Source organism: Papio anubis, chromosome 15, assembly GCF_008728515.1.
Source record: "Papio anubis isolate 15944 chromosome 15, Panubis1.0, whole genome shotgun sequence".
Classification (NCBI taxonomy): domain Eukaryota; kingdom Metazoa; phylum Chordata; class Mammalia; order Primates; family Cercopithecidae; genus Papio; species Papio anubis.
The window spans coordinates 75,311,665-75,330,008 of record NC_044990.1 but is presented as its reverse complement, the minus strand read 5'-3'; the positions used below and the strand labels follow the sequence as shown (position 1 = coordinate 75,330,008).

Here is an 18,344-nt window from a genome sequence, read left to right as displayed (position 1 = left end):
TCTCAAATCTGTACCTCATCACTTCATCTCCAGGAGGCTTTTTCACATTTCACAGCGGATTTCAATGTGCTGGGGTGGGCAGCGAGGGGGAGAGTTACTGAGAACCACCGTTTTAGAAGCTTATGTTTTTGAGAGTTTATAAAATCCTCTCTGGCCTCAGAGGCTCTACATTGTTTCAATCCATATTTTCTTTGTCTTTTATGGCTTTTCATGTTTCACATCCAATAACCACATTTGCATCCAAAGCATGGATTTCCCGAGTTTGACAAAGCTGATCCTATGGATTCCATTTCCATAAATCCCTTAAAGTGTTTTAGCGACTTTGCTCATTTTGCAAAAGTCTCTGACAAAAACACAGGGGAAAACAATTGCTCTTGACATCACAACAGTTTAATATTTTAACTTATTCATTAAATTGTGCTTCACATCAATGGAAATCCTCAGTTCTACAAACTATCATTTTTAAATAGCAATAAAGGTTGATAATGTCACAATACAGTCCCCTAGTAACTGAGTTCATACATATTATTGTACAGAAATAAAAGGAAATATCTCTTAAGAGAAATAATTTACTATCTATTGAATAACTATCTTTACATCTAAAATGGGTCACCACATAAAGATCCAGATTTTTCTTTCCAACACTGAAATGATACATTAAAAGAGAAATAATGCAATCAAAGCCCCAGAAGTACTTCTGAGGAAGAAACAAAGGAAAGTGAAAAAAATGATCGTATGATTAACAAATAAATGTCAAGGAGGTGGAAGACAAATGTGACAATTACTGAAGTACACAAAACTTTTGCTCCTCAAAACACCGGTTTTTCTGGCAAGATGTCAATCTGGCCCTTTGATGAGTTCCCGTAATGCAGCAGAACGTGTAGCTCACAGAGGTTCCACTAAGCGTGCCAAAGGATGACAGCTGCAATCCTTTCCACAGACATCTTGGAACACAGGCTCAAGAGACACCTGTCCATCCGCGTTCTCGATCTGGAATACTGCTAGGTTAGCGTGAGTCCTTGCCTAGAAGTTCAAAGGCTTTTGTGTTGCAGATGTTGCTGGTGTTTATAGCTAGGCCAGTCCTCTGGAAATCTCTGCACCTCTGCCAGGCAGGTTGGTTCTTTCACATGCTATGAAGATGGGTTCATGTGCACTCCATCAGTTCATTAGGCTACAAAACACACAGGTTTCACAACCTGCCCACTTGCTCAGAAGGGCTAATTTGAAGTCTCAAGGAATTAGTTCAGATGTGTGTCCAGGTGAATGTGGTGAGAAGAGAACAGGCATTGGCTTATATCCGGTGGAGATGGTAGAAGGGGAGAAGAAGGCAGGCCGAAAGTGCCTTGGAGAAAGAACCCTCGCATGCTCCTCAGATGGCACAAAATGGGTAGACTCATCAGACCCAGCCAGCCCTAATACCCAGCCTGAAGACATGCAGTTGCTCTGGTGACCAGTGGAGTCACAGCAACTATGGGAAAGGAAAACCTTGGAGTCACAGCTGCGATCAGATCAGGGTATTCTTGTGTAAGTCCAACCCAGCTTTCTCTTTGATCTGATCCTTCCAACTCAGCTTTCAGTCCCTACAACCATTTCAAAGCTCTGGTCCTGTCTCAAGATCCTCTTCACTCATTTATTTCAAATGGCTAAAAGCATTATAGTCCATATGTTTCCAGGATGCCCTAATTCTAGAGGACAGAAACTGTATCTTAATCATTTTTCTATTTTTCAGTATTGCATGGCATATATTTAATTCAACTTTCCACCTTGGAAAGATGTGCCTACTTTTAGAAGCCACAATTTCCTCTAGAGTTACTCCTACTCTCCCTAACCCCCATCTCTAAATGATCCCATTATACACGACTTCAGATACAGATCACACTTGATAAGGAATCAGATAAACTCTCTGTTTGCAGATTTTATGCTAGGACAACTTAAAGCATTTCCTCTCTCCAGTGAGTATGCAAAGGGACTCATTTAACAGCCAATGAAACCTTTAAGAATGAAAGCAGTATGTTGCTGAAAAAGTACCAAGACCCTGGGGAAGAAGACATAAAAAAGGGAGTTTTTGTTGTTGTTGTTGTTTTGAGGAGGGTTTATATTGATTTCCCTTAGTAAGGAGTTGTAAGCACATTCCCTTGGCCTTCATATTGAATAGGTTTTGAGTTGGATGGAGTAGACACCCAGCTAGAAGTCTTCGAATGCCTCCTCTGAGTTTTGGTCTCCCCTGCAACACCGCCTATCTCTTGGATATTTCATTCCTAATAAGAGGTCCCCTCACTGGAGGTAGGGAGCTGAGAGTAAACTTGACCAGTGTCTTTGGCATTTTCCATGTCAAAAAAGGTAAGGAAGGATATAAATCAATAAAGATTTAGATTTCATATTCCTGCAGTTCCCAATCCCAATACTGATGCTGAGCTGCATAAAATAGTAGGAAAGGCTATGAAGGCAAAAGGCTGGGGCTCTAAGCAACTTTCTTGCTTATAAATTAGAGTCGTTGGGAAATCTTTCAACAACAATACTCTCCATCCCAAACTAGCAAGTGGCATAATGAATAGAGGTCCTATTTGGCACACAAGAATGTAATGAGGACCAAATGAGACATCACATGCAAAAATGTTTTGAAAACCATTAAATGCTACACAAAGTGATGAATTTTAGTCTTATATTTCACAAAACATATGATGAAGTAAGTGACATTAAAAAGCACTTGAAATATTGTTTGGTTCCCTCTTGTATCAGATACTGATCGTCTTTATCAGTATTAATTTCCACATTGTTTCACATTTTTTCTTTAATAACAGAACCCCCTATGCTTATCAAGGCACATGACAATCAATAATAAAGACATTCCCTAGCCTTCTTTGCAGCTAGATGTGGCAAATGTCTAGGTTTTATCCCATGAGATGTGACTGGAAGCAATATGTGCAACTTCCCTCCACTTCCTCTCTACTACCTTAAACGTAAACGTGATGGCAGGAGCCATGGCAGCCATCTTGGTCCATGAGGTGGATGCAGCACATTAGGATGACAGAGCAACAGGAGAGAGCCTAGGCGTCTGGTAACATCACACACCAGAACTGTCAAACCAGTTTGCCTTTAAGTAAGAGAGAAATAGCTTCCACGTTAAATCTCTATTTTGAATTTCTGTGTTAAATCAGCTGAATGGGAATTCTATCCAATCCATTTATATTTATTTTTTAATGATCTATTCTTATCTCCTTGCTAGGTCTATCTTGGGGACCTTCTTGCCAATATTAGTACTTTCTCAACTCAGATTTTTAAAAAACTTACCTTAAAGGCATAACAAAGAGTCCTCATACTTCAAACTTTTAATCAAACTAATTATGACAAAGTTACCTCCTTTAGATGAGAAGAAACATGTCTTTATCATTTTTAATAAAAACACATGACATGCCTCACTGTTGTCTAACACTGATTGTTAATGTTGCCAATTACTTATGAGTATTCTAATAATTATCAGGGCAGTTTCCTCCAGTTTCCAAGAGCAGGCTGCCTAAAAGTTAGAAGGAGCCAGAATAAATGTGTATCTTAGTCCTTAATAACACACAGACACACACACACACACACACACACACACACACACACACGTGCACATATACACAAAGACGTCTCATCCTAATCTCCAATCTGGGTACTGGAGCTGCCAAGAGAAGGGAAAGAACTTTAGGAGTCAATTGGGTTACAGAACCCCTGGGGATTGTTTTTTTTCTTTTTTGTCTTTTCTTGGGCTTTTGACACTGATATATCTGGAGTTGATTTGGTTTGGGGTTTAATGCTCCTGACTTCCACAGATCCTTAGGCCCAGATGCATTCTGCTGGCATCACTTCCCTGAGCATCACTCAGCATGGAAGAGGGCAGTCAATTTTTGGAGAATAAACTGCATCCCTACCTCTCCATTTCTATCAACATAGGACCCCATGGGTATGGCAAGTTTGCTGCTTTAGAATGAAATGAAATGAGGGAGGAAGCCCATGTTGGTCTTTTTAATTTGCTCAGCACTGGCCTGGGGCCAACATAAAGAGCAGGCTCCCTCTGAACATCCTGATACCTGGTCTCAAGTGGAGCCCCATACATCATGCCTTCAGCAGAAGGCAGTGGAAGCCTTTGATACCAATCCCGGGGTGCCTAAGGAACAGCGTGAAGTGAGCAGGGGCTGCCTCCAAGTCTCAGTTATGCATGAATTCCTTGCCAAAATTTTAAAGTGAGTTTAAAAGAAACAATCCGAAAGCTTTCTAACTTGTTTTGATTTTCCACATGACAAAACACTGGATTTTGTGTGTGTGTGTGTGTGTGTGTGTGTGTGTGTGTGTGTGTGTCACAGAGGCAGGCAGAAGGATAATTTGCAGTCCTGCTATTCTAGGCAGAAAATTAGATCCTAACAATGAGATGAGAAGCTAGAGAGAGAGCCGCTCATTAATCCCAGCTGCAATCCTCCTTCCCTTCTTACCTTAGGAACAAGTCATTGGAAATGGAGAAATATTTTGTGAGCCTAATCTCTACCAACTAACAAGCAATATTTACTTGGCCCCTTTTAACTCACCCTTGTATATGGCTTAAAAAACACAGCTGCCTAAAAAGTCAGTGATCTGTCAGCTCATTGATGGCTCAGTGATGTGGAGGGGGCTGGACTGACCCAAGGCAGCATGGCTTTGGGTCAATGTTAGCGTGGTGCTGTCACGGTCGGGCTACCCACATGGGTTAGAGACAAATGCTTCTGGGAAATTGCAGCTGGCTTCTTGCATTATTGGCAGGAAGCTTTAGGTAGGACAAGCCCTTATTCCATATGGATATGGTGATGGAGTAAAGAGAACTTGACCTTTTTAGTCAGCTAGACCTAGCTTACAACCCATGGAGGAGCTACTTATTTTCTGTGGGCTTCACTTTTCTCATCTATGAAATGGAGACTAACAATATCCATTCGTCGTGCAGAATATATTTAAGGTATGAAAAGGGCCTCCCTCAGTTCCTGGAGCAAGGGAGCCACCTGATAATGCCTTCCCTTGCACCCCAGATGAAGCCACGCACAGTGAGAGAAGCATCTGCAGCTCTCTATCTGGTGGAGCTGCTGGACTTGCCTCTGTGCAGGTAAGCACTCCATGAATGCTTGTGGGCTGATTGACTCACAACCCCAGAGAGAGTATTCTGGAGGCTGACAAGTGGCTTAGGTAAAGCTAGCTTAAACATCAAACATGTTGGATATCAATGAAATAGGCTTTTCAATCTGATTTAGGGGTTTCACACATTTTGCCTTCAGCTCCTTGAAGGAATTGATCAGATCAATCCGTTGTAAAACTTCCCACTCACTCTGATCCTCCTAATAAATGCTAGACAAAGGCTTTCTCTTCCTTCTTCCATACATATCCCCTTATTATTCTATAAACTTCTTGTTATTGTAGTTGGGATTATGAAAAGGTGAAAATAAGAACTCGGCAATGCAGCACATTTCTTGTCCAGTTTTAGACACTCTGGACTGATTTACTGGCTGTGGCCACAGTCTAACAACAGGTAAAGATCGTGTGGGAAGAAAACAGTGATCAGGCTGGAGACATTCGAGATGCTGGGAGGCAGAGTCTGTCTAAACTCCTGTGATAACCATCCCATGAATGGTGTTTCATGTCTCCTGGCCTAATTCAGAGTTCTTATTCATTGAGTAACCTCAAATATATTTTGTATACATGCTAGCTAAGTTCCTATTCTTTGGGCCAAGCTTTTAAAAACATCTTTCTGTGGTGGCAAAATTTTAAGACTGGTAGCACCCCATTAAAGAACATAACTTCTCCAAAAAGGTTAAACCCTGAAATATTCCTTTAAAATCTAAGATTATGTGACCAGTTTAGAAATGTTAGGTGTATATTGATCTTCCTGGTATTTTTTTCTCTTAATTTATCATTCGTTCCTCACATTGAAAGCAACAATTGGTAAAGAGAGATCCCTTTCGGCATTAGCAAATAAGCAAGTTTTCTCTTAAATGCTCCTACCAATGTTGCTTTCTCAGGGGCTACAACCTCCTCTATTCTGGATCCACTCCCCATTCCCTAAAAGATGGAAGGAAAGGCATGGCTTAAGGTTGTGGTGTCAGGATTTTGTAGGATGTGGCTGTCTAGCAATGGTCAATAATAGGATAATTTTGTTTCAAAACAACTGCAACAACAAAACACGTTACTTGTGATTTAAGTCACATTCAAATAGAGTTCAAAGATGACAGCTAACAGTCAAGTGGCAGTTGGTGTAAGACCTCATCTAAGGGCTGAAATGTTTTTCTCTTTCTCTTTATACTGACTGATATTCTCATAATGGGAGACAGTATGACATAGACCAGTTTCAGCAGAACATCCAAGCCATAATTTGGCTTTTCATGTGTGCCTCTGTGGGTTCCTGGTGCCCAAACTATTCTATGCTCCTGCAAAGGAGATCACAGGAACTGTCTCCTTTTTCAGTGTGGCTCTCCTTGGCCTTCTAAAACAGTCTATATGGGATGCACTCCTACCCTACTCAATATCACCAATTGCAAAATGTCAAGAAAAGAAAAAAAGAACAAGACAGATAATCTCCAGCTGGATAAAAATGAAGACAAAGAAGGAAGCAGATGTCCAAATCAAGCACACACAGCCAGATGTCCTCATGGCCCAGCTTCTCCAAGGTAACTCAACAGAAGGTCAATGTGCCTGCTCATCCTCCCCATCCTGAGAGAGGAGAGGGCAGGGGGTCACCATCTCACCACTTGGCTGTTGTAGTCCTCGGTGACAGTCCCCTCTGCAGCCCCATCCTCTTTGGGCCACTGGTGGTCCCTGTGCTCCCGTTGCAGCCTCCGCTCCTCCCGCCGCTTCTGGCGGTCCCTCTGGTGCTCTAGCTGCTTGGTGTGGTGGTAGCGCTGCTGGAAGAGATCTTTTGCATACTCGTAAAGCTGCATGTCCAGGAAGTTTAGCTCCTCAATGCGTTGGCGGGCGCCCTCATTGATCTCCACGTTAGAAGCCCGCGTGATGTTGAACTGCGTGAAGGGGGAGATGAACTTGAGGTTGAATGTTCTCTCAAAGAGAAACTGTGTCTTCCTCTGGAACTCAGTGAGCCCAAAGAAGGCCATGTTCTTCAGGTTGTTCTTTGCACTCTGCAATAGGATGGTGTTTCTTTCACTCTCGTTCATGAAAGTCAAGTTGTAGCAGCCCACCAGGCTGAGGTCAGCCAGCATGCGCACCTGGCGATTGTTAGCCAGGTTGTAGCTGCAATCCATAAACTCCCGCAAGCTGACCCCAGACCAGTCATCCCCAGGGTAGCAGGTCGGCAGCTCATCTGGGGTGGGGCTTCTTCCATCACACATGTGAAGAGAGGTTTTCCACGTGGCCCCTCTCTGGACGTGTTTCCACTCGCTCAGGTAACGTGACACTGGATCCCGTAACATTGTGATGTAATAGAAATTCCTAGAAGAAATTAGAGGAAGAGCGTCAGTAGTTGACAACTCTAACAGGAGGGATCTAAATTTCTACAATTTTACATCAGCATTGAGTCAAGGGACTCTTTTGCCAGATGTTCATGTGAGAGTACCTGCCTGCATTTGTGCCTATTGATGCGTGTGCATATGTTTCTATAAAGATGTATGTACCAGTTTTCAATGCTGAGTTTGTTGGGCTTTTCCTCCTTGCTCCAGTGTGGGGATGCATGAGGTGGAAAGAATAGATAGTTCATTCATTCATTCGTTCAGCAATTATTCACTGATAAATTACTACTGGCGATAACTATACCTTACATTTAGAGAAAATACCATGATTTTTAAGTTATTACCCGTCTGCTGTTTCATTTGATTCTTACAGCAAACCTTTGTGGTAGATGCGGTTCCATATGATAGGGTTACATGAAGGAGGTGAAGTGATTTATCCAAGGACATGGGATTAGAAAGAACGAGGCTGAACCTGTATTCTCCTTAATCTCATTTTTTTTTCTTTTTTTCTGAGAGGGAGTCTCGCTCCTTCACCCAGGCTGGAGTGCAGTGGCACAATCTTGGCTCACCGCAACCTCTGCTTCCTGGGTTCAAGCGATTCTCCGGCCTCAGCCTCCTGAATAGCTGGGATTACAGGCACCTGCCACCACACCCAGTTCATTTTTGTATTTTTAATAGAGATGGGGTTTCATCATGTTGGCCAGGCTAGTCTTGAACTCCTGACCTCAAGTGATCCACCCGCCTTGGCCTCCCAAAGTGCTGGGATTACAGGCGTGAGCCAGCATTTCTGCTGGCCTCCTTAATCTCTTTATACTGCTACTTGGGATTATGAGGTAGGTGGGTTGAGGAAGGATGGGTTGGGTGTGGAGACTAGTATTTACTGGGTGCCTACAATGTGTTAGGAACTGTGCTACATGCTTTATGGATGCTTGCACAGATGATCCTCAAGACAATTTTGTAAAATGGGTTTTATCGTTACTTTTTAAAATAAAAGCTGACGCCACGGAGGTTCAGGAAAGTGAAACTGGAGCAAGTCTAAGTTAGGCCTATTTGATTTCAAAGCTCCCATGCTTTCCTGTACATCATATTGGTATTTAAATTGTAATTTCTATGTATTCACCACCTATTAGTGTTGAGGTTCTGTGGTTATTACAATCACAGATCTTATCTAATTCCACCTAATGGATTACTGAAAAGAAACCCATTATTAAATGGTTCTCTTTAGAAAAATCACATAGAGATCAGGATATCTGTGGTTTAAAAGGACAAGGGAAGTACTAAGAGGCAGGAAGAGAGATGGAGAAGTTGAGGAATGAAAGAGAAACAGCAGGCATTAGAGGAAAGTAAATACTGCTTTAAAATAAGGACAATCCTTTCCATTATTTGAGAAGCCTACAAATGGAATGAGCTGCCCACCCCAACCCCGTCTTTCCAGCACAGTCTGGAAGTCCATTTGTCAGGGAAGTCATAGAAAGGACCCCATTACGAAGCAGGCCCCCAAGCTGTCTTCCAATTCTCACACCCCACTGCAGCCTGTTGCCCTTTAGCACAAGCCAGTCTGATTCCAATTCAATTTTAGTTCAGTCCTTGGCTCCTTGAGGGGGGACAGCTCCAGAAATATAGGGTAGATCATAGTAACTCAGAGCTCCCCCAGGGAGAAAAAATTAGCCCTGCAATATTCCGAAAAGAACACCAGGCCTGCAGTGACACCTGTACAAATGTCTTGGTGCAATAGAGAGCCCAGAAACCAAGGCTGGTGCTGCCAGGTAGGCCTCAATGTGACCTAGCATGTACTCAGTGGAAAGCAGTATTACCCAGCATGCCTGTCCCAACCTGGTGTCCAGAGGGCTGAACAAAACTAGGTCATTTTTCTTGATTCAACTCAGTGTCTGCTCTTCAAAGAAACTTGATGATAAAATAAATACACATATATAGATACACAGATACATAAGATAGATAGATCGACAGTAGGAGTCTGTTGAGGAATGACTTTTTATTACCACTGCATTGTCATAGTTTTCCAAATATCTGTGTTAGCAAAGGCAGCAGTTGTAGATATTTCTCCCCTGCATCACTCCTGTATGTTGTTAGGGCATGCATTTGTACTTAAAGATAAATGGTGGTGTGCCTGACTATAGATACTCCTTGAGTTATGATGGGGTTACATTTCAATAACCTATTGTTATTCAAAAACGCCCTAAGTTGAAAGTGTATTGAGTACACCTAACCTACCAAACATCATAGCTTAGCGCCAAACTTAAACGTGCTTGGAACACTTGCATTAGCCAACAATTGGGCATATTTATCTAACATAAAGCTCGTTTTATAAAAAAGTGTTGAATATTTCATATGTTTATTAAATATCTTAATGAAAGTGAAAAAAACAGAATGGTTGTATGGGTACTCAAAGTATGGTTTCTACTGAATGCCTACGGCATTCCCATTATTATAAAGTTTAAAAATAGCAAGCCAAGCCCTCATAAATCAGACACTTTCTGTATATTTAAATCAAAGGATGTCTGATTCCTCAAAGACCTAAAGACAGAACTATCATTTGATCCAGCAATCTCATTACTGGGTATAAAGCCAAAGGAATATAAATTGTTCTATTATAAAGACACATGCACATGTATGTTCTCTGCAACACTCTTTGTGATAGCAAAGACATGGAATCAACCTAAATGCTCATCAATGATCGACTGGATAAAGAAAATGTGGTATATATACACCATGGAATACTATGCATCCATAAAAAAGAATGAGATCATGTCCTTTACAGGGACATGGATAGAGTTGGAGGACATTATCCTTAGCAAACTAACACAAGAACAGAAAACCAAATACTGCATGTTCTCACTTATAAGTGGGAGCTAAATGATGAGAACACATGGACACATAGAGGGGAACAACACACACTGGGGCCTATCAGAAGGTGGGAGGTGGGAGGAGGGAGAGGATCAGGAAAAATAACTGATGGGTACTAGGCTTAATACCTGGGTGATGAAATAATATGTACAACAAACACCCATGATACAAATTTACCTATGTAACAAACCTGCACATGTACTGCTGCACTTAAAAGTTAAAAAAAAAAAGAAAAGAAAAGAAAAGTTGAAAAAAAAGTTGCAGCAGTTGGGAATTTGCTCTTCCCCCCTTCTTCTCAAAACATTCACTTCCACTTCGTAGTTAAAAGTTGATGTTATCACATCAAGACAGGTTCGAAGCAGAAGAGAACTGCTTTGCCACCACACTCTGAAAATTGGCTTTGGTAAGAAAATTTTAGCATTGATTTCAAAGGAATGGTTAAGAAAGAAAAGGAAAAAGAAAATGATGCAATATTTTGAGTGTATGTGGGAACTAACAGTCAACAGAGAGAATAAGAAGCTCAGTAGAGAAGCTAAATCAATGGAAAAGAACACATTCCTAATTCCCAAGAAAGGGAGCTCAGTCTCTAGAGATGCCTAATAATGATAGAGGCAAAGAATAAATTGTTGAAGACTTAGATTTAAAGGAGATACTTTATTCATTCAAGACTAACTGATCACTCCTATACCATTTAGAAAAAAACCACTTTTTTCAAGATCTTGAGGCAAAAGTTTTCTAATTTTGTTTTCAATTGTAACAGCAAATTTTTTATTTAGATAAACTCGCTGAAACACTTGGATGTCAAATACTTTACCTATAGTCTGGTGCCCAAGACCCTTGATGTAGCAAACTTGTGAAGTGCCAGGCATGGCGCTAAGTAACAGTCTAACCCATTCCAGAATCCTATGAGATGTGTGCATATTATGATTTATTTTTATTTCACTTAATGTTGAATAAACTAAGGATTTGGGGAGATAAAATAAGCTGCCCAAGGTTATATTCGTAGTAAGTTATAGAACTTGGATTAATCTGGTCTGATATACTAAAAAAAATCACTATATTATAAGAAGGAAAACCTCCTATTGTGTAGGAAAAAACTCAACCTAGTATGTGTTTTACTTGCCCAAGGTAAAATGAATTTTTAAAAAATACACACCAACTAAAAGCAACTTTTAAAAAAATGAGAAATGTAATGGTAGAATGTTATTCTGCTTTTTAAAATGAATTGATAAGCTACAATATTTAAAACTACATTTTCTATATTCTGTTATCTTGACTGTCTAGCCTTACCACTAGGGTAAGCCAGGAAGTTTTGAAATGTGCTAAAGAAACTTCAAAATCTTTAAGTAACATTCACTTTCCTTTAAATCAGGAGGTGAAATTTATTGAAACTGCCAAGGACAGACCAGTGTGAACTCTTGCTTTTGCCAATCACCATTTTCCATGACTCTGTTGTCTTTCACTGTGACAGAATGACAATTTTCCCAAAAGGTCAGTATGGCAAACAGAAAGTGACTGACACAGCTTCTGGGCTCCAAGAGGAAATACTGATGATAAAGTTGTGCTCAGAGTGGATATTACTATAGTTGAATATCATACGGCATGTCATTATTAATCCTGCTTTAGTCCTATGTTGGGACTTGTTCATGTTTCAGGCTTTTGTCTCAGTTAAGAAAATTGGCCACAGACCTTCCAGTACCATCACTCCACTGGAAATCTTTATTCCACATAATCTTAAATCTGACTGAAACTGGTTTAGGCTTAAAATGGCTTTGGTTCCAAATTTAACTTTATTCAGTTTAACATTGCATCAAACATTGACTAGCCGAATTGTAGCATGTTATTTACATGAGTAAAATAAGTCCTAAATGTCTTGGAGTTCTATCAGCCAAGGGGGTCAACTTGAAACTACCTCTGCTCTGACATCAAAACATAGAAATTTCCTAGTGGAACATATTTATTGATGAAGTATAAAGTCATCCTATCTTATGGTTCTGAATCTGGGTGGCTAAAAGCATCTGGAAATCACTTTAGACAGACATATTCTCATGTACATTTTGTTTGTTTCAACTCTGCAGAGTCTGCCACGGTGAGAGCATCCTGTCAGCAGATCTTCTGTTTGTCACCTACTTCATTGAGGGCTTGGGTGAATTCATTTAAGAATGTCTGTAAAGCAACTGGAGCTCTTTAGAACTGCTGTTCCATGGCCATGAGGGTTATGATGGCAAATACTTGTATACTGAGAAAGATTAGGGAATGAAGTTAAGTCAATAATCATTTTAATTGATAATTATAATATGGTCCATCAAGGCTTACTGAAGTTTCACCAAATGGAACACACACATTTCCATAGCTAGTTTCAAACCACTTTTAGTATCTTGTTCTACTGTAAGGTGATCACGTTAAAAAAGGTATGACTGCCTTCTCTCACTTTGAAAGCCTTTCCCTTTCTTTGCTTTTTGATATCCTGCTCATCTTCCCTCGACCAGTTCAAGGCTCACATCCATCTTCCTTGACTTTCCAGCCTATAGCGTTTACTGCATCACTTACTGCACTTTTAACTTAAATGTAAGTCTTGGTCACGTCTACCCTCTGAAGTCCTTTTCGATAACCCTACTTTAGGCCTCAGATCCCTAGCAAAAGTCCCAGCACCTACCACAAAACCCTACTCACAGCAGATATTCAATAAATAATTGCTATGTAAAAGAACATTATCATTACATGAAATAAGTATATTTTAATAACTATTGCCTTTGATAAATATGCCTTTCTTTCCTCTCCTAAAACTAAACTGATACTTTTTAAAATGCCTAAAATGTGTGCAAGGAGTAAAAAGATACATAATCTTCTAATGCACTTGTCATTTGATTGTGATGGTCAGTGATATGGAGTGAAACAGTCAACACAGACTCACTGCAAAAAGGAGAATATTTTATATGACAAGTAATTAGTAACAATGAGGTTTATTTATTTATTTTTAAAATTAAACTTACTGGTTTTCTTCCTTACTGTTTCAAGAACCTATGTTTCACTGAGCAGTTTATTGTATAATTTGTTCCCTTCTTTAATTAGCAAGTCATTTAATTAACACATGCTTATTGAGGGTTTGCTATGTGTAAGGAGCTGTTCAGGAAATGTTGAGAACATAAAAAAAAGAAAAGAAGAAAATGCCCTCAAGTCTTACTGCACAGGTGTGGTAGAGTAGAAAAATGCATTCATTAGTAAGTTACAGAGGTCAGGAGTGGACAAAGAATATTTAAGAGAGCTCTTCATGAATGTACCTAGAGCGTAGTACTCTGACTTGACCAGGAAGCTCATGTTGTGCATTTCACTAAATGTTCATTGAATGAATGAATGAATGAATGAATGAATGGAAGGGGGGCATAGACTGGAGCAGGATGTTGAGACCCAATTGCCATAGGCTCTGAATGGGATTGTGAATGACTGAAATTGAAAGTGTTAATTTAGAAAGACTCATTCAGTAATAGTATTAAAGTATTAAACAGTAGTAAAGATCTCTACCTAAAGTAGAGAAACAGGAAACATTAAGCAGCCATGGTAAGAGACCAGCAGGGACAACCCCAGAACTGTGGGTGTTGAAGAGAAAGAATCCAGGACAGATTGAGGAAGTGCCATGCACCCGCCTGCCACTGCTCTCCCCTGCTTTCTGTTGTCAGCTTTCTCTAGGCTACTTTTTCCTCTTCTCTGTTTCTTTCTTTCCTTCTAGCAAATGCTTCCTTTTCAGTACTGCGGTAGATAAGAGGCAGAGCTAGTATCTTCATCCAAATGGTAGAATGAGGAGTATAAGTCCCTGGAATCACTTTGCTGGTGGTGATTAAAGGAAACTCATGTTTATGAGGCTATGACTTGCCTGTCCAATGAGAACACACTTGAAAGAACTTCAAAATGCTAGGTTCACAACAGTTTAGTAAATAGATTCCTTCCACCACCAGCTTAACCCTCATAAAACAAAGCAGCAAAATTAACAGCTCCACATTCCACAGTTTTATGCATTCATAAAAGCCAGATCAGGCAGAAACTCCTCCATGCAGCCTGCTCTCACATTCTCCGTGGAAGGGATTTCTCCCCCATTGCCCTGGGAAACTAGAGATCCCCTCATGCACTATCTTTATTCTGGCGACCAGCGTGACTTGTACAGGCTTTATACAGCTTGAGAGAGGGAACTTTGCCTGACTCACCTTTGATTCCCCAGGACGTATAATGCATGACCTTATATATCCTGGGTGTTCAGTTGTTCAATGTTTGTGGAGTGAACAAATATATAACATTTATCAGCCCCAGATTCCTAGATCTTGTGAGGATCTTGATCCTCTCCATGGAGCGTGTACAGGTGACCAGCACATCTTAAACATAAGCTGATGTGTGCATTTAAAAAAAAATGAAGCTTAGCTCCCTCTGCCCTGCTGTGCTGTGTGCAGGAGTCAGTTTCCAAATGTTCAGAATGGAATTAATTTCTTGGCTCTCTTTGTTGCTGCACACTCATCATGAGCCACTCATTCTTCATTATCTCACTAGAGTATTGTCTGCCCTGCACAGTATTTGATAGGGGTATTGCGGCAGTTAAGGCTTAGCAATCAGACTGCCCTTTGACACAGCTATGAAAAGGCCTTCGATTCAAGCCTTGAGAACAAATTAAGGAATTTAAGAATGATGTTCTAAGCCAATGGGAAGTTGGAGACTAGAATTGTGAAGTATCATAATAAAGAGCTTTAGGAAGCTGACAGTGGTGTGTGTCAGAGCGATTGGTTCCAAGGGTGTCCGCAACGTGAGGAGGAGGAAATGGAGATGCGTGTATGTGGTTATCTTACCTCACAAAGAAGCCATGCGCCGCATGCTTTTTTTCTTTGTGCAGAGAATAAATTCCTAGGAGTAAAACTCCTGAGTCAAGAGAATCCCTCCTGTTTCCCTATCAAAATGCCTCAATATGGTTTTTGCCAATAGTATCCAGGCACAGTCAAAGCCGGAGAGGACTTGACTCTTCCATGAGGCCTGACATCTTGGGGCACAGGGAGCATGGCTGCTTGGGAGCCAAGAGGGTGCTGGAGACAGGCGCTGCTCCCTCCAAGACGCCATTACCTTCTCCCTCATGCTGACTTAGAAGGCAGCCAGACCCTTTGGGCTCAGGCATTTTTATTTTCCTTACTACCCATGGATCTTGACTCTCTTCAATAGGTAAGACAAGGGGATAGGAGTGCCCACAGGGCTTCCCTCAGGAGGGGAGAGGCTCGGATGGCTTTCTTCACACACCTGATAACTTTAAAGGAAGAATAGTTTAGATTTAGCTGTTCTTGTTTTTTTTTTAAAATTATTATTTCCCTCACTTAGATATGCAATAATGTGTTACCATTATGGAAAGTGTGGGAACTGTAGAACAGTAAAAAGGAAGAAAATAGACCAGGCGTTGTGGCTTGCACCTGTAATCCCAGCACTTTGGGAGACTGAGGTGGGAGGATCACTTGAGGTCAGTTCAAAACCAGTCTGGCCGACATGGTGAAACCCTATCTCTGCTAAAAATACAAAAATTAGCCTGGCATGGTGGCGTGCAACTGTAATCCCACCTACTTGGGAGGCTGAGGTAAGAGAATTGCTTGAATATGGGAGGCGGAGGTTGCAGTGAGCCGAGATCACGCCACTGCACTCCAGCCTGGACGACAGAGCAAAACTCCATCTCAAAAAAAAAAAAAAAAAAAAAAAAAAGACGAAGAAAATAAAAATTACCTATAGTCACTTTACTCATACATAGGCACAGTTAAATATATATATATATATTTGATTATTACTTAAAGTTATAAATATGTTTACATTTTGAATTCATAATGCACAACATATTTATAACATGTTTTTAACTTAAAAAGACAGGGTGAATGATTTTCCATTTTATTTAATATTCTTTCATAAGAATACAATGTCCTTCCAGAAGAGCATAATATTCCATTTATAGATGTGTCATAATTTGTATGGCCAATCTCCAGTTTGGGACAACTAGGGACATTCTATTTTGGGGGTTTATTTTAAACAAGAATCTGATGAACATTCTAAGCCATGAATATTTGTGCAGAGAATAAATTCCTAGGAGTAGAATTCCTGAGTCAAGAGAACTCCTCCTGTTTCACTGTCAAAATGCCTCAATATGGTTTTTGCCAATAGTATCCAGGCACAGTCAAAGCCAGAGAGGACTTGACTATTCCATGAGGCCTGACATCCTGTGCCCCATGAGGCCTGACATCATGGGGCACAAGGAGCTGGCTGCCTGGGAGCCAAGAGGGTGCTGGAACAGGAAGGTGCTCTGAGTGAAACCTTGGTCTGAGACTGCCATTGCAGGACAATCTGGTTAGAGTTTGTGACATGATGTTGGGGAAACAATTTTCCAAAGAGATTGTTTATTTTCCACTTAATGAACGGCTGGAATGTCAAATTAGACTAAACATTTGTGGAATCAAATCCCACTCACCAGCACTACATCTATATTAAAGCCAACATCTGGATCAGAAAGATGGAGGTCCCTCACCCGATTATATTCGGTACCAGCCCTCAAAGAAACAACCTCTTGAGATGTAGTTTGTATGCAATGGCTGGGTGTCAGCTAACTTTAATTATGGGAAGCCACGTATTATACAAAACCAACCAAACGAAAGCGTCAAAGAGGCTTCTCGATGATATAGGTCATTTCTTAATGATGATCAGTCAACCCCCTGCTTCCCTAGAGGGAGAGATGGTATTTATCAATAGGAGGAAATTTCAAATCTTGTCACGTCGCTGCGTTATATTGACAGGAAACCTGTGAGCATCGAACTCACTAAAATGCCACGATTTTCAGGTGGTTGTCACATTTGCTTTCACTTTTCCCCCAAGTGGCTGCTGCAAGAATAAATTTCAGGGAATGCATGTTCCAGGGGTTTGTTTTTGCTATCTTGTTGAGTACAGTTCCTCCCAGTACAGTTTCAAATGTGCCAGGGAGGGTCCTGCTCTCATGCATTATTCAGGCACTTCCGTGATTATTTGGTTCAGAGGCGCCCTGCTTTGCGCTGCATCACTGGGATTTGGGCATGAGGATGTCTCAAGGCGCTCTGCAAAGCTGTGGTTTATGCATGCGGGTATCCACCTGAAGCCTGGAGCCGCCCTGGAGTGAGATAAGGCCCAATTCAGTCTCACTTGCAGCTCTAATCCCAGCCGGGCAAAGCAGAACACCAGATAGTACACTCAGATTGTGTTATCAGGCCTTCCGTGCTCAGCCGTGCTCTCGTCTTAGCTAATTTCTCAGGCACTGCTTTTAGGGAATGTGAGAATTACACAGGTAGAAGCCAAGAGGTGTCTCCGTTGTAATTGCTTAGCGCCAGCCAATTTGGACAGGAAAAGAAGTAAATCAGAATATTTAAGAGCAAGGCATGTGTGCCAATATTTAGAATCTATATTTGACAGCTCTGATGCATATTTTCCAAAAACATCACAGTGATTTTTTTAAAATCCCCTCTGTCTAGATTTTGCCATTCTGTTATATGAAGGATTCTTCTGTTTTAGAATTTTTTGTTCACTCTGCTATCAGGACTGGGTCATCATTTTGGCGTATTAAACAAAAATACTTGTGAGATTCCAATTTGATTCCATTCCTTCCCAAGTCTCAAACAAAGATTGTCTCCAAGGTCATCTCCTTGATAATGATTAAGAGGAAAGTTAACTCAAAACATGGAATGTTCCACGTGCAATGAAAAATTGATATGAGTAACAATAATAGTGGTCAGCATTTACTGAATCCATACTATGTCCAAGTACATTTCTAAGTGCTGTGCCTGTGTTCACCAATTTAGTCATCAAAACAAACTTTTGAGTCATGTACTACATTTAGATGATGTCCGTAATTCACAGAGTGATAATAGTTTTGGCAGTTTCTTCCATCATCTTGCAAAAATCAGGCTGCCTTGGAGATTCAGTTTATGACTTAATGATGCAGTGGCCTAGGCTTTGTTGAACTCAAAGCTTTGGATGCAAAATGAACATCACAGGGTG

General features: G+C 40.7%; 1 protein-coding gene across 1 annotated transcript in view; it reads right to left on the bottom strand.

The window, feature by feature from the left end:
* Positions 1 to 368: 368 nt before the first annotated feature.
* Positions 369 to 18,344, bottom strand: part of HS6ST3 (heparan sulfate 6-O-sulfotransferase 3) — a 746,570-nt gene continuing 728,594 nt past the window's right edge. Inside the window, exon 2 of the mRNA XM_003914005.5 lies at positions 369 to 7,437. Coding sequence (XP_003914054.1) covers positions 6,729 to 7,437 — 709 coding nt within the window. The 3' untranslated portion in view covers positions 369 to 6,728. The remainder of the gene's footprint in view (positions 7,438 to 18,344) is intronic.